We start from the raw sequence: 24,039 nt of genomic DNA, 5'->3' as shown, positions 1-24,039 counted from the left end.
AATCTGAAAGGGCCAACGGTGGCAGAGATAAGAGTAGGGCCAAAAGTGTGACGTGACGTGACGGACAGAGCCGGAGGAGCTTTTCATGGCGGTCGCAATAACAAAAAATGAAGGTTTTGGACATACAGGGTTTCCACCCGACAACGACGAAACACTATTATCATTGTTTCTCGTCATCGCACTGTAGTTCACGATTTACCCACCTGGGCGAGATGTCGCAGCCTTGTCTCATGAAGGCTCCGAGGGAGAACCACAGGCTGTTGAAGATCCCAAACTCGTTGGTGGACTCGTTGGCCAGGATCTGCCCATCCTCGTACTCCTCCGTGTGCCACTCGTATGGCGAGAAGCGGCTGACCAGGAACAGCACCACGCTCACGCCGATGTAGGCGAACACGATGCACATCCAGATCTCGTAGGCCAGCGGGTCCAGGAAGGAGAAGACGCCCGGCTTGGACTTCTGGGGCTTCTTGATCATGATGGAGATGCCCAGGGACATGAAGGGCTTGGAGAAGTCGATCACCTCCTCTCTCACCAGGGTGATGGTCAGAGGCGCCACCGCGATGTCCGCTTTCTGTTATAGGACAAAACAGATGGTGCTGTTGTACAGATGTGCCATTTAAAAATGTCATATGTCGTCCTGCCATTGGCAAGACAGTAGATTTCCAGTGGATTGGCAGATCGTTGAGCTTGTAGATTAGCTATTTTTGCTATAAAAAAAGATCGGACTTTTTATTTTTTTCTTGTGCAAAAATACACTCCATTCTCCATACAAATTAGAAAGGAAAAACAGGAAAAGAAACCTGTGGAAAAATGCATTTGCAGGACATTTTCATGAAAAGAGCAGTAAAGACTTGAAACGGCACATCTGTAGATGGGACAGAGATGGAAGGAGCAGCTATACTGTTTATTTTTTTTCCTCCACCGTAAATATATTTTATTTCTTTTCTTCTATTTTATTTTTCTGTTTTACGACTGTTTTTTCTTTTTGCTATTGATGATATCCTATGCATCGTACCGTGTTCTATCTGTCTGTCATTCAATGTTATATGAGATTCAAAAAGGTTTCCTATGTAATAAGCCGAAAGGCTTTTTTGGATCTCCTTTTAGTTGACCTTGTACCAGTGAACTGTACCGTCATGAAACTGTACCTTTTCCTATGCAAACTTCTAATAAAGTCTTCAGTCAATCAATCAAAATGGAAATGAATATTTGACATTTTACAATTATGTGTATGTATCATTTACAGGTATGTACCAACCAAACACCACACCCTCTACAAAATAGCCAATCTACAAGCTTGTAGATCTGCTATTTTCAAACATTTTGTACTTTTACTTACTTTACTTTACTTTATACTTTAAGAACCTTTTGATGCCAACACCTTCATACGTTTACTTACCGGTACTTGTTTACTTGGCGGCTGATAAACTATTTTATTTTTATGTTCTTCCGACTGTTTTTCGCAACCAGTGGATTTTCCCAATAACCAATAACAACCGAACCACTTGTCTGCCTTCGACTCACCCGATTGGACAGAGGGGAAAAACAGAGCTTCAAGCACAAACACAAGGTCTGCATAACACGCTGAAAGCTGTGCAAGACCATAAATCCACGCCATTCCCATTGAAATGCATTGGCGGAAACCACTCTCATGGGTAGAATATTTTTCTGGTTTGACCGTGCCCTAACAGAGTATTTCTATAATGCAGTAATGATGCTTTTAAGTAAAAAAAAAAAAAGAGAAGTGAGTACTTTTTCCACCACTGCTTTTCTCCCAATTTAGTCATGATGCTACTTATCCCTCCCGGCACATTTGTGTTTTGCCACTGCTATTGTACCATACTGGCTCACAGTGCCAGTGAGGAGCCCCCATCGGGAGGAAGTCAACCCTACTCCTCCTGTACAACAACCCCTGCTGACAGTTTCAGTCCCAGCCGGTATAAGTCGGAACGCTTGTTGAAACGATTTCTCGATTGAAATTATTTCCTTTACTCTTGACAAAGAAAGTAGATTCATCTTTACTCACCCCATAAACCAACTCTCCCACCATTCCGTTCCAAATCTTTGTCTCTGCGTCCCGAGCTCCGTATTTTCCGTCTCCCACTATCTTCAGCTGGTATTTGAAGCCGCAGTGCTTGGCTATCTCTGCTGCCAGGTCCACACAGTAGCCCTCGTAGCGGTCGTTGTCCACAAATTGGTCAGCGTTCTTCTTCTGCATCACATAAGGAGCTTCCTGGGAGAAGCAGAACAACAGAACACACTGCTATATTCTCTACTGCAGGCGGTCTGCACTGAAAGCAGGTTGATATAGTTCAACGTTGCGTTAATGCAGTGGTTCTGAACGCGTGGGCTGGGACGGTAACCAGATCGCTCGCCGTAATTCACACCAGATCTACTAGATCAACGCCTCGCGTTGCGAGGCATTGTGAGCATGTAATACGGCGCTATTTTCACAATTTCTGCCTCTAATATTTGACAATTTGGCCAACGTTTAATATGTCATTTCAGAGGTATTAAAAAGTCCTTAAATTGTCACTTTAGAAATGTGCAGATACCCTCTATACACTTAAACTTTATGTTGGTTTGTTTACTGTTGAGTGAGAAAACAATGTTGCACATTGAGTTAATCATCTGGGGACGCCCCAGATGACCCTGGGGGGTCCCGACCCACAGGTTGAGAACCACTATTCTAATAGATCCAGTGTAGTTATTACTTATTATTTAGTCACAAGCTCTTGTTAATACTTTCCATTGGGTAAATATTTAAAAAATGCAAACATGGAATTAACTACTTCCAACTGGGCTACAAGAGAAGACGTAAAAGAGGCCATCCATTCATGAAATAACATGAAAGGGAGAAATATGGAGATACAAGGTTTCTGCCCGACAGCAAAATAATCATGAGCTCTGAAAATATAGAATTACAGTAAAGTAGCCTACAATTTAGTTACTCCATAAAGCATACAATTTGAAAACATGATTGATTGATCGACTGATTGATTTGTCTTTATTAAAGCATCATCCTTCCATGCTTTAAGGAAGCTCAGCCCATATGGACTAACAGGACAAAACATCAGTTTTTCTAGAATCCACAAATAACATAAATGAAACCATGAAATAATTTTCCTACCAGGATAGTGGTGACAATAACAGTTTTGTTTTCCATTCCCGTGGATTCGTTTGCAAACACGTCCGATTTGGTGACGGCCATTTTGTCCACCTCATTCCAATATCCAATCTGTGGAGAGAAATAAGCTGAGAACCATGACTATTATCCACGAGTTAAGCCCTTTGCACACAGGACAGTTGCGTTTTTTTCGTTTGCTGCGTAAATAAAACGCATTGGATTTGGTGTGCAATGCTGTGCGGAATCGGCGCTGCGGATCCCAAAAGGAGTCATAAAAGGAGTGATGAGGTTTTACCGCATGCGACAAGACGCACGAATCGAACCGGGTTCGATCGAGAAAAAAACGCACGGCCGCAGCCACTCGTCGCACGGCTAATTCGGATCCGGTGTGTATGAGGTCGTAGAGAATCATTGTTTTCTTTTTAAAAAATTAAATTGTCCGTTTTATCCGTGCGGAAACGCACTATGGAACAAGTATGGAATAGGGCTTAAATGGTTCAACTTTTTATATGGCATTAGAGTGATAGAGTAAGTATGTTATAACATGCATTATCACTCTAATGCCATATATTCAAATATTTCACGGCTCACAAGTTGTGAGGAACCAACCAGGGCCCAGTATGCAAATGTAGGGTGGGCTTATCACCTTCTGCCCAATTCTGATTGGTTGTAGGTCTAACCAATAGAGTCTGTTTGACTCTTTTTGTAACCGCCCCTTGGAAAAACAAATAACACTGAGAAGAACCCGACTAATATCCAAGCAGTCATGTTGTCTGGCAACGTGAGGCTAATGCTTACCTCATAAACCTTATGCTAACCTTATTCTAATTCTTAAAAATAATGTTTCGAAAATATTTTATAAAAAAATAAGCTTCATATATATGTTTCTATTCAAAAATGACCACAAAAAGCGTAAAATAATGATAAAATAATCATTTTGTTCATTGTCAGACCGACACTTTGTTTACATTCTAGTCTATAGACTAGGATGTAAACAAAGTGTCGGCCCTACATTGAAAAAGTTGACTATAGCTCCTTTAAACCTTGCAGGGGTTGTGTCTATTTCTACCCATCTATTTACAGTACCTATGTCTGTTAAAAAATGTAAAGTCTTGTCATGCATTGCACAGTGAAGGGAACCAACTAGACTGACCTTAACGGGTCCGTTGGTCTTCAGTTCCATGATGTTTACAGAGTAGTTGACTCTCTTCCCATGTTGATCAAACTGGATGTTCCCTGTCAGGCCGTCCACTCGCACCTGGGGACACAGAAAAAAAAGACACATATTAACCTGATGAAGCCAGCTTGTCTGTCCGAAACGTTGGTACTTTCTGTGTTGTAATAAAACGTTTACATCGGCAGCTACGAGTGTGCGGCTATACTCTTTTAAAAAAAGAATAGTCTTTGTTCCGTTGGCTGGCACCTCATGAGGACCGGTGTGCTGTGCACATTTTTAACCCCAGCCAATAGGAACACAGAGGGGACGGGGCTTATCTGGGGCGGGGCCCCAGGGTGCCAACGGCGGGCCTCGCCCAAGCCCCCGGGACCTAGGGGGAGCTCTGAAGCGCCATGGACATGGTGGCCGTTTGAGGTACTGCAGTTGGGGATTCTAACGACGAACGCGCATTCTAGGCTTCTTTGTATTGGCTGCGTGTTCATAGCGGAAGTGCTTGTTCATGAATTGGGGCCCCAGCGCGTCCATGAACACAAACTATGACGCAAAATGCGTCACAGAAGCCCCACTACGTCACGTTTCTGAGGCGTTTCCAAGCGCGGAAGTACGCTTCATGCGCTGGGTGAGCAACTCAATGCAAGTGGACGGGCGGGGTTGTCTGGTGTCCTCTCTATTCTTATTATAACTCTATGGCCTCGCCACATGTTGCGTTTGTGACATCCACCCACCGTAAAATATTTCGGGGGAGGACCGACTGTCCAATGTCGGCATTTGACAACCCTGACCGGGACCCACTAGGTAATTTTAATATAGGATAACAGCAAAGCACTGGGGGCCGAAGTCGATACAACATGGAGAGTTGCAATGACTTTAACTTCACTTTGTTGTATTGATTTTCCAAATACAGAAGAAATCATTCCTGACACATAATCCTGGTAGTCAACTCTCCTCTGCCTCCCTCCCACGTACAGAGTTGTAATCACTTTAATTGCAGAGTAGAATCAATGTGGAGGTATTATTAGCCATGGCTGTGCTGGTGAAGAGATGTCCCACTGCATGCTCAAACTTTGTGCAAGAATGGCCATCCCTCACATCCAGTACAACGTGACGGTATGCACTGCAGACTACAGCGGAGGTTCCCAAACATTTTAGCCCGAGACCCAAAAGAGAAATTTGATATCTCTAACTTGTAGATCTGCTATGTTCACTACTTTTTTTAAGTACGTACTACGTTTTTAAGTTTTTACATTTTTAGATTTTTGGGAGGGATTTTTTTTAAATAATAATAATTAAAAACAAGATGTATACCAAAAATTAAGGGCAATTTACTCACAACCCATGATAAATTGGTCTGCGACCCACATATGGGTCCCGACCCACTGTTTGGGAAACAGTGATATATAGCCCACGGTGTGCATCAGTCACTATTATGTAAACATGAGTATGACCAACATGGCGGCAGCCGCCAGGCATTGCTTTGGAGGAGAAGTGTCTCAGACTGTGTGGGCAGACTTAACTGGATGGCTTAGAGAATAGCTGTCAGTGTGTGTGTGTGTGTGTGTGTGTGTGTGTGTGTGTGTGTGTGTGTGTGTGTGTGTGTGTGTGTGTGTGTGTGTGTGTGTGTGTGTGAGAGCGTGTGCGGTTGTGAGTGTGTGTGTTTGTGCATTTGCCAAAGGACTTGTGCAGTTACCAAGGCAACCAGCCTTCACCAACGTGTGTGTGTGTGTGTGTGTGTGTGTGTGTGTGTGTGTGTGTGTGTGTGTGTGTGTGTGTGTGTGTGTGTGTGTGTGTGTGTGTGTGTGTGTGTGTGTTTGGGGTACAGTATGTCTGTGTATCTATCTGTATCTATCTGTATCTATCTGTATCTATCTGTGTGTGTGCTTACGTGCGTGTGTACGCGGGCTGCTGCTACCCATTTTGGTGCACAACTGGCTGTCGGGTGCCCCCGCACGCGGCGGGGACGACGACACAATCTTTCGGTCGGTTGTCTTTATGCGATTCTAACTCAGTTAAACGTAGATTGCAGATTGCTTCTGCACGCTGTAACAGCAACCATGAGCCATAAGATATATAACAACATCACATAACAGATATCTAACAGCACAGCACCATAACAGCACTGCCAAAGTTGATATACCAAAGTGGTTTTCCAACTAAGAGATCAGTAAATTTGTCTGTAAAAAGTGCCCTCTCCAGACCATGAATGCAGTTTTTACTATATTGTGAAAGAAATGCAAATGCCCTCCTTTCCGTGCCATACCTGAAGGCAGCATTCAAGAGAATCGCCTTGTCCAAACTCTCCTGAACATCATGTTAAAGGAATTGCCCTATATTATGTGTAGAAATCCATGCTGTAGTATACCACATCTCCAGTATTGACTTGATTAAGCTTAGTTCAGTGTGGTGTCAATGACCGAAAATAGCTGACCTCCAAGCTCACAATGTGTCGCGCAGCGACGCGTTCTGAGCTTGGAGGTCTGCTATTTTCGATATATCCATATCCATATGTTTTGATATATCCATATGTGTGTGTGGTGGGGGCGCTGACCTGTTTGAGGGCTCTCTCTATCTCCACCCCCTGTGCCCAGGGAACGGCCGGGTTGGCCAGACAGTCTCCGTTGTTGGCTCTCCTGGTGATGTCGATCCTCTGCTTGTGGAGGTAGCGGAAGGCCTCCGTCATCACCTGCACCGCGTCGTAGGTCAGCGCGGACGTGTACTGGAACACAAAAACAACAACAGCAACTAGGATGGATGTTCTAAAACTTTTTATTTTATTTCAAGGATCCCCAGAAGTATTCGGCACCCAAAACTCACCTATTAATTAATAAAGTTGTTTGTTTGTTTGTTTGGTTGGTGTTTTATAATCTAGCTAGTTTACTTTTCTGCTGGTTTGGCATATCAGAGTTTATTTATTTATTTAATTAATGATTTACTTATTTACACTGTTATTATTATTTTAGTGATTTTAGAAGCCATTTCTCAGTGTTTAGGAATAGTTCATGAATTCTATTGCATCTCAAATTGCATCTTGTAGCCTATGTTCAGGGTGTTCTGAAACAAAAGCCTTGTGCTGTTGTTATTTAGAGACTGCATGGTTCACTCAATGAAACCTCTGTTCCGCACCAGACAAATCTTACCCAAATATCCAATTTCACATATATTATATGGTCACGATCCACAGGCTGAGGAAGGAAATTGTTTGGAAATGTGTCTTAAGATGCGTCCCTTGCAGGATTATAAGACACCAAATGATAAAACATTACTTTCACTTCTGAGTAACTGAAAGCCGAAAGCACAGTTTAAACAAAAAAAAAGTGAAATGTTATAGGAAAACTTGTCTTGTGCTCAGCGAATCCAAGTACTGTACCTTGTGTTCAGTACAAGTTACAGTACTCAAGAGCTATTTGAACGTGTCTGCATCACGCTTCTGGGCCTGTCATACTGTAGGTGAACATTGGGCAAAAATAGTAAGGCAGCCCTCTGAAAATGCTGTCCTGTTTTTTCTTTTCTTTTTCTCTTTTCTCTTTTCTTCCCAATAGCGTCAATAGCGTTAGTTTCACCTATTAAGTTAGTCTATGTACTTCCGTACAGAAAATTTCTGCACACAGTCTGATGCATGAATTAAAATAAACAGTTTGCCATCATTATACAGTTTATACTGTACATACCGCTCTGTTGCACTTGACTATGTAACGTGGTCTAAATCAGCACTGAGACACTTGCAGTGGTAGCCTATAAAAATCCTTAATCTGATTTGACCAATTACATCCTAAACAATATCAGATGCACAAGCTCATGGCTTGTTGCATTGTGACATGTGGGTTTGCAGATTGGCTAGATTGGATATAAGTATACACCATCAAAACATAGTATTTTCTTTGTATTTCATATTTTTTCTGTATTTTGTGCCTATCTCCGCCTGTGAACGTAGCGTGCATGCATGCGTGCGTGTGCTCACTCACTCACCCTGATCTTGCTGTCAGCGCCAGGATATTCCTTCTCTTCCAGAGCCTCCCAGCGCTGATCGAACTTGGACACCAGCGGATCGTCGAAATCCACAATCTGGAACCCTGACACGTTGGCTCCGCCGTACTGGATCTTGGACAGGTCTCCGTCTATGAACCCCTACAGACAGCAGGGCTCTTACCCACTAGTGTTTCCTTGTTGTCGGGTGGAAACCTTGCATGGCCAAAACCGCTTGTTTTGTATTTATCATTTAAAAAATGATTTGAACCAGTGAAAATAGCCGAGCTACAAGTTGCGTGCTTGTAGATCGGCTCTTTTCGCTCGTTTTATGTGAACGTTTTATGTCTCCTGCGATGAAGCTGGGCTTTACTTTAGGAAAAAACGTACACATTTGAAACTTGGAGATGCGAGGATTCTGCCCGACAGTGACGATTTGTTTGTTTACTTGTCAGCCTGCCTCTCCGTCTGTCTGTCCGTCTGTAAATCTATCTATAGTTATCTGTCTGTATGTCTCATTTATGTACCGTTAGTGCCTGTTGAGATTGGCACATTTTCTGGGGCATTTTCTTCTTTTTTAGTTTTTTTACTCTCAAAAAAGCACCTGCAATGTAGTGCATTTGAAACTACATTGCAATGCACATCATGGGGTGATCACTGCTTGCCTCCTGTGAATTGTTTTATTTTTATTTTATTTTTATTTCATTGCTGAGTGAGGTCAGCAGACAAAGTGACGTGAGTGAGATGAAAAAACCTGGGTGAAATCTGCCAATCTCAACAGGCACCAACAGTATGCTACTGCATGGGTTATGAAAACAATATATCGAATGACTGATAGCTTATACTATTGTCAGCCTAACAGTACACACAGAATGAGATTAGGATCCACACCTTCACTGTGTAACTGTTGTTCAAACTCACCAGGTTGGCAATTATGTAGTGGTACCCTTTCACATGTCTACCGATGGTGATGACCTAAGGAACACAATAATAAGACACATGATCACGCCATTAGTAAGGTTATCAAAGACATGTCAGCGTCTGTTGAAACCCAACAGCGACAAAATGGAAACAAGGAAAAACTGAGGTGAAATAGTCAACACACAAAGTACAGTATTTTCTGGACTATAAGGCGCACCTGACTATAAGGCGCACTGTCAATGAATGGTCTATTTTCAAACTGTTTTCGTATATAAGGCGCACCTGACTATTAGGCGCACATATACGCTACCGTTGCGTTATGCAGATGGAGCTGTGCTAAAGGGAATGTCAATGTCAATGAATGATCCATATATAAGGCGCACTGGACTATAAGGCGCACTGTAGTTTTTGGAGAAAATTAAAGGCTTTTAAGTGCACCTTATAGTCCAGAAAATACGGTAATCATGCACACACACACACACACACTGTGTCTCTAACCCAGAAATTCAGTCAACTGTTACTAGAGGAAAGCGTCTGTGTTTTATAAAACATTATTAATATTCAAGCGTAACTATTGATAACAGAATCATGCATGACATGGTATTACACAAGTTGACAAATTAAACTAATCGTACCATCTGGTTAATGCACTATAATTTAGTTTGACACACGTTATCACTGGATTACAAAGCCCGCGGAATTCAGCCATAAACACTGCTTGGCGGAGATACCACTTGTGTTACTTAATCCACTTCCCTTATCAGCCAGTGTGACTGGGAAGGAAGAGAAATACCTCAGCACGTGAACCATTTGAGGCGCTGTAGGAAATAACACGGTAGCGGGTTTAATCCCCTCCAGTTGACTGACACCTGTGTTTGCCAGGGCTGTCACATGAAACGGATTTGAATAATAACACCTCATAACGTGCACGTGTTTTAACATCTCCCGACGGGAGGACAGAATACTACCGTACCTCCTCAAGAAAACATACAGTTGTTCTCCGATAGAACGGCCTCCGAGGGCTGCAGACATCGATTCCACTCAGTATTTGGTTAGAGTGGCATCGACACTGTGCCTTAAATAACAATCAATACGCTGCGTGGGCTCTAGGTGCGATATAAATAACTCGTTTATAGGAATCTCTGCTGCGTTTAATTTGAGTTTTGTTTACAGCTTAAATGAACAAATTAGTGGAATTGATACGGTCCCTCTCTCCAGCTAATGCATGGGGGGTGGAGATGTGTACTGCTGCCCTGGCTGTGACAGATTGAGCATGCAGCAAATCGTCTCTGTCGGGTGGAAACCTCAAACTCAAAAGGGGGAAAAAAAATCCGTAAGAGATGCCTTGTAAAGAAGTGTTTGTTCCAAGCGTACTTGATCCACGTGAGACACCACCGAGCGAGCTAAAGTGATTGAGCCGACTCAGCGCTGTCCGAGTTATGTCACGATAGGGACAGAATCCTAAATCTTCGTCCCTCCCGAGTTTCAGTACCTACAAAGCGGAGCGCTCCCTACCTCCGGTTCAGCCAATCACAAGCCGGGGCCAACATCTCCTACGGACACCATAATCGCATACTGTATCTCTACACTGTGCCAGACGCATGATAGCGATAGAACGATTTTTTCGAAAGCAAAACTACTCCGCAATTAGGTAGGCCCTAAAAGTATGTCCTTGAGTGCAGGGGAATTATTTTGTGTTATAACTGTTTCCGGTTGGATAGTTCCGGCCGAATTGTAGTCTTTGAGTACTACAACATGACGTATTGTGGTTTCGGCTCCCAACCGGATACAAGCCCGAAAAGTGAAGTGATCCCAGACTAGGCTGCTAGGCAACATTAGCTTCAGTTGCCGTTTGGATTAAACTTCACCACGCTAAAGATCACGTGTGCCCGTCATTCACGCCGATGATCGCGCCCACAAAGCACATGCACACCTGCTGGTAAGTTCAATGCATTTACCGTAATAGAGGCACGCATGTGTAATGACAATGGAAAATGTCTAGTCCTCGATTATAATACGACCCCCTAGTTTGAGGATGTGTTTTCAAGAAAAAAATGTCCTATATTTGGGCCAATACGGTATGTCAAATGAAATCCAACGCTTAAGGGCCGGTGACATACAGTATGTGTCAAATGGTTTACCCTAGCCTAGACTGAAGCAACGGCTTTTTTCAACGGATCATAACTAAAGAATGTATCATCGCGGTTACTACTTTTCTTTTCCGGGTGAAAGAAGAAAAGATCGTCGGATTACAAACGTTGTCAAAATAAGGTAATAACAATAAAATAAAAAAAAACCCTGGCAGAGACGGACGAATGAATGAACGACCTTGCAATGTATGTGTTAATACAGGATAAAGTGAATCTTGACCTGCTGGAACCATAATGACCTCACGGCTCTCAAAACGCGTCCTACCTGCTCCATGATGTCTTTGACCTTGTCCTGCTCACAGTCCAGGATCACCCTTCTCTCCTTCTTGTTCTCCAGGTCCTGGAAGAGCGCGCGGTAGGCCTCGTCCTTCCGCTCGTCCTTCAGGTTCCCCACGTTGATGGCGGTCACCTGCCACTTCCTCTCGGCCGCCATGTCCAAGACCACCTGGAGAGTGGTCAGCCCTGGGAGAGAGAACACACAGCAACGACAGTCGCTGTTAGATAGATATCGTTGTTGTCGGGTGGAAACCTTGTATGTCCAGAACCGTTCGTTTTGTATTTATCATTTTAAAATGGTTTCAAATAGTGAAAATAACTGATCTGCAAGCACACAACGCCTCGCATCGCGAGGCGTTGTGTGCTTGCAGATCTGCTATTTTCACTATTTTTGTGCGACAGTCTTGTATGGTGAAGCAGGGCTATACTTTACGAAAAAACATACACATTTTGAAACTTGGAGATACAAGGTTTCGGTCCGACTATTTTGTTACACAATTAGCCGGCTATTTTTGTCTCCGGAAGGCCGAAGGCACAACCTCTGTCCCAAATTCTTCACATCAGTCTGTTATAACGCCACCAGGAGGCCAAATTACTTTTGTCCTTACTTCACACAAATAGGTACACAGTATCTCTATTAGTCATGTGATCAAGACAAATCTGTCTGATTCTTCATATTCCATCCTTTTGGATGCTATGATTGGCTTCCAAAGTTTGCAGGAGTGGTCCGTTTTGTACAAAATGCCTAAGATCATGAACTGCCACAAAGTCCAGTGAGATAGATGTTGATTGTATGATCTCCCAGATTTATAGGCCAGAACGTGAATCTGCCTGTTATAACGCCTCCATGTGTTTTTATCTGTGCTGTAACACCACAACAAATTCCTGTGTGTCCTTGTGATGCATTTGGCAATAAAGTGTTTCTGATTCTGATTCTGATGAGGCTGATTTGAAAAATGTTGGGTGGAGCCCTGTTAGAAATTACATAACATATACAAGACTTTTACCCCAAAAAACTGTTTAACTATTAACTATTTAGACTAATCTAAGAGTACAACAGTGGTATAAGGCAACAGTGGTATAAGGTGCACTGTCCGATGGATAAAGACCTATAAGTGGATCAGTAGATCCGTCTGCAAGTTATTCCAAGCTGCAGGGGTAGCACACATGAAGGCTTGTTTGCCAAGGATGGATTTATAAATAAAGAAGTAGCAATGAGTCTACTCTGGCACACAAGGTGCAATGGGAGAAACTTGTGACAAACCTCAGGGCACTATGGTACACCCCATCTGAACGGCTGCCAGGAAGAGCCACTTCCTGACAGAGAATACAGTGCCTGTCAGCAGTTTGTGTTAGACTTGATACTTTTCCCAAACAAACAAATTGAGAAACAAAACTCATTGGGCCCGATTCCCCAAGCACTTTACGCCCATATTTTGAACGTACGGGCATTTCTGACAATTCCTATGTTAGTAGTCAGATTCATTAATGTTTTATTGTCTGTGGTTTATGCAGGTTAAGATCTGTCCGGAGGTATTTTCAAATGGCCGAAATGGATATATAGGGCTGAAGTGGTTAACGTATGTTTTGTAATAATAATCAATCTACAAAGTAACTAGTAACTAAAGTTATCAAATAAATGTAGTGAAGTAAAAGTACAATATTTAAATCCGAGGTGGTAGTGGAGTAGAAGTAAAAGTGTTGGAAATTGGAAATACTCAAGTAAAGTACAAACACCTCAAAATTGTACTTAAGTACAGTACTTAAGTAAATGTAGATGTAGTTACTTTCCACCACTGAACACCAGGACAGGGAAGAAGACTTGCAGTGGCGTCAGTTCAGCAAAAGCTAAGATATGACACCAGTCATGTTGCCATACCTTAGCAACAGGCATGATGAATTTATTTTAAGAAGTACATTTTATTGTATTTCCCCTGTAGCCAAGGTATGGAAGCTGCCATACCTTGCCATACCCAGTTGACCCTCTGAAGAAGTGCTGTGTCAGCCAGAGGAACACACAGTCCATGCTCTGCTCCCATTCCAATCACACTTCATCTGCTCCTGCAGCCGAATCAAGTTCTGATATCGATCGCCGGTCCAGAGAGGAACCGTTTTGGAGAATGATTTGATAAAAATAAAATAGTCGACTGTTTCACTGCGTTGCCACGGTCGGATGAATTACAGGTGCAATCGGTTTCGTCCCATCGGAGCAGCAGATTTTTTATGACTGTGTGACGGGATAATGGGTGCTTTGCAGGTTTTTCTTTGCGTGTGGATAAACTGTCATCATTTTCCTGGGTCGTTAGGTCCTTCGGTTAACGCTGACTGTAACGCTGATGCTCGTTTAAAGAGATAATTGGAACTTGGGTTGATTGATCGGTGTAGACGGTATAGTGTGAAATCATAAATGTTGATGCTGCTGCATAAAGTGCTGCTTAAAGATTAGTGTAATTTGAAGCAATTAGGCCCTGTTTACTGTACAGTATGGAGGAAGCTTGTCCTTGTGTTGGTGATGCGATTACATATTCATAATAGGCACAGATTCATCACAAAATGTCTGTCTGTCTGTCTGTCTGTCTGTCTGTCTGTCTGTCTATCTGTCTGTCTGTCTGTCTGTCTGTCTGTCTGTCTGTCTATGGATCAATATGGGTGGATCCATCATATCGGATATAATTAACAAAGTCACAAAAACATTATGAGAAGAATTAAAGAGGTGGTGCCATAGTTTTGTATTTTTTTCTGTTTTGTACGTGTCTATGGAGTTAACCCTTTAAGTGCCTATCCCGAACATGTTCGGGATATTCTGGATCAAAAACAAATTTTTATTTGCTATTTTACTTACCCCGAGCTGCTTGGAGCAACGTGGGTGGTCCCGGCTCGCCCAGCGCTCACCAACGAGAGACGCTAGATGCTCCGACAATTTATTCCATTGAAAATGGTTTAAAATAAAGTTTAGACCCCCCCCCCAATGTTCACCGAATGTTCATTGTAGGCGGCGCGACGTATTCCAGGGTGCCTATCCCGAACATGTCCGGGATATTTAATAAAATGAATTATTTTATCGGAGGCCTCAACGAAGCCCCGGTCTAGACGTCCATCCTTGGCCGGGACTTAGACTCGGCCATCCACGGGCCGTATTCGCGCTAACGGCCAAATCGCGCCGCCCACTCCAATAATAAATCACATCTTTAGACAGGATTTTCTCCGGATTGTGTCCCCAGACCCAAAGAGAAAGTTTTTTGCGGCTGAAATAGCTTTAGATCGGGCTTCTAAATGGGTTAGCATTTTGGCTACGTGTCAGCTAGCTTCCTCCTCTCGACACCCATAGCATTGACTGGAGTGAAAACACAAGCCAGTTGGGAGAGGGTCGACGAAAGCTATAAAGAAGGTCTATGGATACATTTCTGGCACTCTAGCACCCCTTGTGGCCGGATGGCACTGTATGAGTTAACATTAATCTTATAGACCCCCAGGTGTGGTTGGTTATAATATGCTATTATGTCTTCCCTGTGTATTTTGGGTTACTTCCTGAAAGCTGAAAGCCTCGGAATAGAGGCCTATCTGGGCCCGCCCATTTCCCCCCTCCCCCTGAGCGGCAGCCATGATGGAGTTACTGCTGCAGCAGTGTGTGTCTATGTCTATGGAGATGGGACTTTTAATGAAATTAGTCATTACCAGTCCCATCTCCATGATATTTAGATTGAATTCCTTCGCCAGTTCCATCCGCATGATTTGTAGATCTAATTCTATGAGTCCCATCCCCATGATTTGTAGGTCTAATACCATCGCCAGTCCCATCATTATGATTCGTAGATCTAATTCTATCTGTTCCATCTCAATTATGTTTAGGTCTAATTTCATCGCCAGTTCCATCCAAATGATTTGTAAATCTAATTCTATGAGTCCCATCTCCATGATTTGTAGGTCTAATTCCATCGCCAGTCACATCCTTATGATTTGTAGATCTAATTCTATCTGTTCCATCTCAATTATGTTTAGGTCTAATTCCATCGCCAGTTCTATCCGCATGATGTGTTGATCTAATTTTATCAGATCCATCCCAATGATTTTTAGATCTAATTTCACCACCAGTTATATCCTTATGATTTGTAGATCTAATTCCATCAGTCCCATCTCAATTATGTGTAGGTATAATTCCATCGCCAGTTCCATCCACATGATTTGTTGATCTAATTCTATATAGTTCCATCCTCATGATTTGTAGATCTAATTCCATCGCCAGTCCCATCCTTATGATTTGTTGATCTAATTCTATCAGTCCCATCTCAATTATGTTTAGGTCTAATTCCATCGCCAGTTCCATCCCCATGATGTGTAGGTCTAATTCGATACATTCCCAACTCCATGTTCTTTAGATCTAATTCGATAGTCACATCCCCATGATTTGTAGATCTAATTCCATCACCAGTCCCATCCCCATAATGTGTAGGTCCAATTCCATCGGCAGTTTCGCCAGTTCCATCTGTATGATTTGTAGATCTAATTCTATGAGTCCCATCCCCATGATTTGTAGGTCTAATACCATCGCCAGTCTCATCCTTAAGATTTGTAGATCTAATTCTATCAGTCCCATCTCAATTATGTTTAGGTCTAATTCCATCGCCAGTTCTATCCGCATGATTTGTAGATCTAATTCTATATAGTTCCATCGTCATGATTTGTAGATCTAATTCCATCACCAGTCCCATCCCCATGATGTGTAGGTCCAATTCTATCGCCAGTTTCATCCGCATGATTTGTAGATCTAATTCTATCAGTCACATCTCAATTATGTTTAGATCTAATTCCATCGCCAGTTCCATCCCCATGATTTGTAGGTCTAATTCGATACAGTCCCATCCACATAATTCATCTGCTTACAATAAATGTGACAAATCTCTGTGAGTATGTATGTATGTAATCCACTTATCTTGAGAAACGTTCGTCCCACCGGCTTCAGATTCGGCACATGAATTAGATCTACAAATCATGTGGATGGAACTAGCAATAGAATTAGACATACAAATGATAGGGATGGGACTGGTGACGGAATTAGATCTACAAATCATAAGGATGGGACTGGCGATGGAATTAGACCAACAAATCATGGGGATGGGATTCATATAATTAGATCTACAAATCATGCAGATGGAACTGGTGATGGAATTAGACCTACAGATGATGGGGATGGGACAGATAGAATTAGATCTACAAATCATGCAGATGGAACTGGTGATGGAATTAGACCTACACATTATGGGGATGGAACTGGTGATGGAATTAGATCTACAAATCATGGGGATGTGACTGTATGGAATTAGATCTACAAATCATGCGGATGGAACTTGCTATGGAGTTAGACCTACACAAAATTGAGATGGGACTAATAGAATTAGATCTACAAATCATAAGGATAGAGCTGGCGGTGGAATTAGATCTACAAATCATTGGGAAGGATCTGATATAATTAGATCTACAAATCATGCGGATGAAACTGGCAAAACTGGCGATGGAATTGTACCTACACATTATGGGGATGGAACTGGTGATGGAATTAGATCTACAAATCATGGGAATTAGATCTAAAGAATATGGAGATGGGACTGTATCGAATTAGACTTACAAATCATGGGGATGGAACTGGCTATAGAATTTGACCTTCACATAATTGAGATGGGACTGATAGAATTAGATCTACAAATCATAAGGATGGGACTGGCGATGGATTTAGATCTACAAATCATGAGGATGGAACTGTATAGAATTAGATCTACAAATCATGTGGATGGAACTGGCGATGGAATTATACCTACACATAATTGAGATAGGACTGATGGAATTAGATCTACAAATCATACAGATGGAACTGGCGAAACTGCCGATGGAATTGGACCTACACATTATGGGGATGGGACTGGTGATGGAATTAGATCTACAAATCATGGGGATGTGACTATCGAATTAGATCTAAAGAACATGGAGTTGGGAATGTATCGAATTAGACCTACACATCATGGGGATGGAACTGGCGATGGAATTAGACCTAAACATAATTGAGATGGGACTGATAGAATTAGATCAACAAATCATAAGGATGGGACTGGCGATGGAATTAGATCTACAAATCATGAGGATGGAACTATATAGAATTAGATCAACAAATCATGTGGATGGAACTGGCGATGGAATTAGACCTACACATAATTGAGATGGGACTGATGGAATTAGATCTACAAATCATAAGGATAGAACTGGTGGTGAAATTAGATCTAAAAATCATTGGGATGGATCTGATAAAATTAGAACAACAAATCATGCGGATAGAACTGGCGATGGAATTAGACCTAAACATAATTGAGATGGAACAGATAGAATTAGATCTACAAATCATAAGGATGTGACTGGCGATGGAATTAGACCTACAAATCATGGAGATGGGACTCATAGAATTAGATTTACAAATCATTTGGATGGAACTGGCGATGGAATTAGACCTAAACATAATTGAGATGGAACAGACAGAATTAGATCTACGAATCATAAGGATGTGACTGGCGATGGTATTAGACCTACAAATCATGGGGATGGGACTCATAGAATTAGATCTACAAATCATGCGGATGGAACTGGCGAAGGAATTAAATCTAAATATCATGGAGATGGGACTGGTAATGACTAATTTCATTAAAAGTCCCATCTCCATAGACATAGACATAGACACACACTGCTGCAGCAGTAACTCCATCATGGCTGCCGCTCAGGGGGAGGGGGGAAAGGGGCGGGCCCAGAAAGGCCTCTATTGAAATAAACAGATATAATGACATCATAATATCATCCCCTACCATTCAACAACATCTGTGGGTGTGGCTAACTTCAGCTGGGTCACCACCCACCTGACAACCAGGCATAGTGTACTTAATGAACAGGTGGGTGTGGTCACATAAAAACAAAATGTTAACACTTCCTCCAAGTATAATCATAATACCTGTTATGTTATGTTGTGTGTGTGTGTGTGTGTGTGTGTGTGTGTGTGTGTGTGTGTGTGTGTGTGTGTGTGTGTGTGTGTGTGTGTGTGTGTGTGTGTGTGTGTGTGTGGGAGTGGGGGGGGATCATGGCACAATGTCTTAAAAGTAAACAACACCTTTCCTTGCAGGAGTAAAGCGGAGTGAAGAGTTAATCCAAAACCACAATATTATATGCCCCCCAAAATGTCATGGGCAACATTTTGCCTCCCCAGACAGGTCTCTTCCAAAAAGCACCACTTGTTGACTTGATAGTAAAGCCTACCCTCTCACATTACACCAATACACTATCAATAAGGGCTTTGTATTTGAATGCATAAAGCATGTAATGTGATGCTAAACTATTCAAATGAAGAAAGAATAGTGTGATACATCATCATGCCTTTTACCAAGCAATCCACCACCCACCACAGCAGCTAATTTAAAAAAGAGCATGATCAAAATCTAAATCAGAATACATTTGATACTGTAGTCATGGCAGCAGTCCAACATCTTGCACTGAGTATTGCACAGCTTAGAAAATGTCTGTTCATTTTTACTTTTGATTAAATATTACTTAAAGGGATAGTTCACCCCCAAAATGACTTATTTTTCTATCGATTACTCACCCCAAGGAAACTTGAATTCATGGATATTCCTTTTTGTTTTTTGTCGCAAGCCAACAATTTGAGGAACCACTGCTGGTCATCACATTATAAATATATACAGTATATATATCCATGATTTCAAGTGTCCATGGGATGAGTAATCGATAGAAAAAGGGTAATTTTTTGAGTGAGCTAAACAATCACGCATGCACGCATGCACACACGCACGCACGCACAAACAGAAGTGACCAGACAAGTTAGCAGGAAGTGGTGCGCACGGTTGCCATGGGAATGAGAGGGTCCTTCTGACCTAATTAGAGTCGTGCAATGATGATGCATGCACAGCATCTCTAACACAGGCGTCTGCTGGCATTAGCTCTGTAGGTGCAATGCAATACATAGAATGCAACAGGACAGTGCAGGACCTACTTGAGACAGCAGACTACACAAAGATTAATAACCTGCTCTTAAATTATTGATGCTCTGGGTTGGTCATTATTATCTCTGCCAGGAGATGCATTCAGCCCTACGTGTGTGTGTGTGTGTGTGTGTGTGTGTGTGTGTGTGTGTGTGTGTGTGTGTGTGTGTGTGTGTGTGTGTGTGTGTGTGTGTGTGTGTGTGTGTGTGTGTGTGTGCGCGCGCGTGCGAGCGTGAGTGCGTGAGTGTGTGCGTGCGTGCGTGCGTGAGTGTGTGCGTGCGTGCGTGAGCGCGTGCGTGCATGAGTGCGTGCGTGCGTGTCTACTAGGCTGTTTCGCATCATATTCAGCATCATATTTCCTGTGCAAGCTATAAGCAGGCCATGGACCTCAATTCTTCAACATTTTCCAAATCGGCCAATGACAACTATGTAATTTGTGTAATTTATAATTGCAGAGCTATCATCCCTCCAGGCTACGGGAGCAGCAAGCCGCCGGCAAGGCAATGGACTGGAACTAGCCAATCACAGATATGCAAGTTTGCCGATGCCAGCCAACATTAGATCACAAAGATATACAGTATATTTATAATCTTCACAACACCAATACTCCAAATTACTAACGTCTATTTCCCTACGAATTCAACTCAGTCCGAGCTGTCATAAGTCAGTCTTTAGCCCCTTTTACAGAGTGGTGTACCAACGAGCAAAGTGGGCTACAATCTAGGGATGTAAAATACCGAACCAAACCGATGTACCGAACCGAAGGGCCCAGAACCAAACCGAACGGCCTGTACCGAAAGAACCGAAAATGTGTAGGTTTTTTGTATACACAACTAAAATACAGAGTTACCACACCAACAAATTACTGTAAGCTGGTGCACCATACCCATTACCAACATCACTCCATGTTCATTGGAGTTTTGAGGAGCACTTGTTTCTTACCTCAACATACTTAATAGTGAACAGTGAAATCATATTGTCTGAGCAATAACAGAGAGAGTAGTGAGGGTGAAGAGAGAAAAAACAGTGAGGAGAAAAGGACAGAGAGAAAGGTTGGAGTGAGAAAGAAGGTTGGAGAGATTGAGAAGCGTAAGATGCGTAGAGAGATGGTTGGACGGAGAAAGGGGGAGAAGAGAAGGGAGGCCATAAATCCTAGCTAAACCAGTGGTGCTCCGCTGCATTTCAAACTAAACAAGGGTCTATCGACATCGAGGTCTCCATTACCTAAAGCCTGTGTATTATTTATAGTCTCTTCAAAGTCTGTTTCATCACATTGTTCAAAGGCTCTTTAAACCTCATACCTCAAAGTATCATACCGTATCTAATCTCTTCCTTTAAAGCATATTTCAGAACATGATCTTTTTAAACACTTGAATGAGATTCAATGGGCTGAATGAAGTGTAATGTGAACATGAGGATCATGAGGAGACTCGGAGATGCAAGAATTTGCAGTAATACGTGCTTTATCCATTGTTACTGTAAAGTCTAAATAGATGCTCACAAACATTTTCTCTTTTTCACACCAAAAGCTGTACTGATGATAGAAGTTGAATGGAATTTTATGACTCGGTGTGTAATGGTCCTCCAGCACTGCGTCCCATCTCATTGTCCTCCAACAGTGCAAGCTGAATAACAGTGGAGTTAGATGATTCAGCAAAAAAAAAAAGTTTGATGACACAGCAAATTGAGATAAGTGTATTCTGTAAGCCATTCACAGAATGGGAATCTGCTTTATGTGTCTTGTCTGTCATTTGAAAAGAACCGTCCTGGGCACAATTTAAACTCCCCCCTGGGAAATGTTGCTGTCAGAGTGTCTGACCTGCTTTTTCATAAAATGTTCAACATTTGCATTAAGCATTTTGCTGAGTGGGTTGCAGTTCATTATCTTCCCCAAGGACACCTTCAAACACAGGACAAATGGCCCCTATAGGGACTACATTGTAGGATTTTGGCACTGTCGGGCAGAAACCTTGTATCTCCAAGTTTAATATTAGTACATTAGTAAAGCTTCATCATACAAGACTGTCACACAAAACTACTGAAAATAGCAGATCTACAATCACACAACGCCTCGCGTTGTGTGCTTGTAGATCCGCTTTTTTCACTATTTTAAAGCCTTTTTAAAATGTTAAATACAAAACGAACGGTTTTGGACATACAAAGTTTCCACCCGACAACAACGATTTAATGTTAGCTGAAGAATATTGCTATATTTTACAATATGTATTGCAATAATATTAAAACACAAGTTCTATCATTTCACCACTTATAATATCACACTGTGCAGTATCCTTCTTATTACAATCTGACAAGAAATGTAATAATAATAATTATTTCATTCGTTTGCAAGTTTCTGCTTCCACCGTGGTCTGTTATCCGGAAATGACAGACCACACAATGTCTTGATTAGCCAATCAGAATCAAACAGCCATTTCATTTTGGACTTCAAATGCATAGCAACAGATAATGCAAAAAAGGCTGGCTGCAAGTATCATATTTAGACTTGCTGATGTGTTCAGTGAAGCACAGAAGATCTAATTACAAAACAGCCTCATTAATTGTATGGGCAACACACTGCACACAGCCCTACATGATATAATGATCGGCGGGTATAATTTGTATACAGTTAAATGACCGTTCTCATGCTTTTTTTCTCCTCAGTGGGTATCCTATATTAAAATTAGCTAATGGGAGGACCGAACGGACAGATGGCGGGCAGGCAGACCTGAGAAGAGAGAAAGTTAGAAACAGAGGGAAAAAAACGTAAGGAGAAAAGGTCGGAGAGAGAAAGACGTTTGGAGAGATTGAGAGGTGTACGATAATAGAGAGATGGTTGGACGGAGAGAAAATGAAAGGGGGAGAGAGTGAGGGGGGACAGTAAATCCTAGCTAAACCAGTGGTGCTCCGCTGCATTTCAAACCAAACAAGTGTCTCGATATCGAGGTCTCCCTTCCCTCAACACTCTGACAAGGCCCCCAACACTATGACTCAGACATAATTGGTCAGAGCGTAGGAGCGACGTAGGTGTGAGGGCTGCATAGCGGACCGAACTCTAGATGTGAGGGCCTCATAGTGTCCCAAATGTCTAGTACAGGGGTCTTCAACAGGGGTTCGAGACCCCTAGAAGGGTCCTTAGAGTTACTACGGGGGGGGGGGCACCAAATCCTTGTGTGATAGGATAATTCTTTAAATAAACAACATGAACCCTCGCATCCATATTCCAAGGAGAACTTTAGCCAAAAATAGCAGATCTACAAGCTCTCAACACCTCCCAAGGCTATTTTCGGCAAATAGGTTTGGTGTAGAGGTAAAAAAGAGCAGACATAGTGAAAGGTCAAGTTTACAAAATATTGACGATTTAAGTGGTTAAATGTCTGAAAATACACATTAACATTAATCCAACATAGACTGATGACAGTGCTGTCAAACAAGTCTATGAATCTATCTATGAAATCGATGAAAATCTGTAGAGGGGGTCCCTGCTTCATCTCTCTCTCAGCTAAAGGATCCTTGGCCTGAAAAAGACCCCTGGTCTAGTATCTTCAAATTGACTGAAGGTCATCTTTTACTTTTCCCAAATTTAAGCTGTTTATTTAGCCTCAGGGCACGCTATGGGATATACTGTATACGGTCAGTTGCAGTTCCAAGTCTCAAGTCTGCACATTCGTTCCTTACCAAATTCAGCTGTGGCCATGGTCTAATGCATATCAAATTGTGAGTCGTTGAAATTGAAAAGGTGAGAATCACTGAGCCAGCTGACCTTAAGCTCTAGCTGCTCCAGTAGAGCTGGCCCCTGGCCAGCCATATGACCCTGGGCACATCCCAGGTGTCTGTCTGTGTGAATGTGAAACAGGGCAGTGCTATAAAAAAACAACAGTATGCCTTCTCATCACAAGTTCACAACCTTCCAAACACTGCAAGAGACCATTTTCTTTTACAACCTAGACAAATTGTTTTCATTTGAAACCATTCCCAGACAGTGGGTAAACCTCTGTAGAGTTTAATTCATAAAGTGAAACAATGGTTCTTGAATTAGCCTAAATTCTCAATACATATTCTGATTATTATTGATTCAACATTTTCAGTTTCTTTATGGATTGTAAAGCAATTGTGAAGGATAGCTTGTGTGTTGAAACAAATGAACATAACCTTAGGGCTGTCACGATTATGACATTTTACATGACGATTAATTGTTACTCAAATAATTGCGATTAACGATTTAATTGTGTTTTTGTCGTTGATCATTACATTCCTGTTTGGCTTGTTGGCTTTGAAGTTGCACATGACAGATATGACACATAACCTAAATACCGGTATACAAAGAAATTACTTACATATTTGACAACTTTATACTTGAAAAAGAACATTGATAGTGGAAATAGCAGATCTACAAGCTCATTG

At 42.1% G+C, this 24,039-nt stretch overlaps 1 protein-coding gene across 1 annotated transcript in view; it reads right to left on the bottom strand.

The window, feature by feature from the left end:
- Positions 1–24,039, bottom strand: part of gria2b (glutamate receptor, ionotropic, AMPA 2b) — a gene marked incomplete at both ends in the record, with an annotated part of 73,361 nt that overhangs the window by 10,902 nt on the left and 38,420 nt on the right. Inside the window, 8 exon segments of the mRNA XM_080746409.1 lie at positions 204–571; positions 2,027–2,233; positions 3,131–3,238; positions 4,281–4,385; positions 6,850–7,017; positions 8,268–8,426; positions 9,186–9,239; positions 11,601–11,797. Of these exon segments, the coding sequence (XP_080602535.1) occupies positions 204–571; positions 2,027–2,233; positions 3,131–3,238; positions 4,281–4,385; positions 6,850–7,017; positions 8,268–8,426; positions 9,186–9,239; positions 11,601–11,797 (1,366 nt within the window).

Source organism: Nannobrachium achirus (assembly GCF_963921795.1).
Source record: "Nannobrachium achirus genome assembly, chromosome: 17".
Taxonomy (NCBI): domain Eukaryota; kingdom Metazoa; phylum Chordata; class Actinopteri; order Myctophiformes; family Myctophidae; genus Nannobrachium; species Nannobrachium achirus.
The sequence above is the reverse complement of the archived record's forward strand: the minus strand, read 5'-3'. Positions and strand labels throughout refer to the sequence as shown.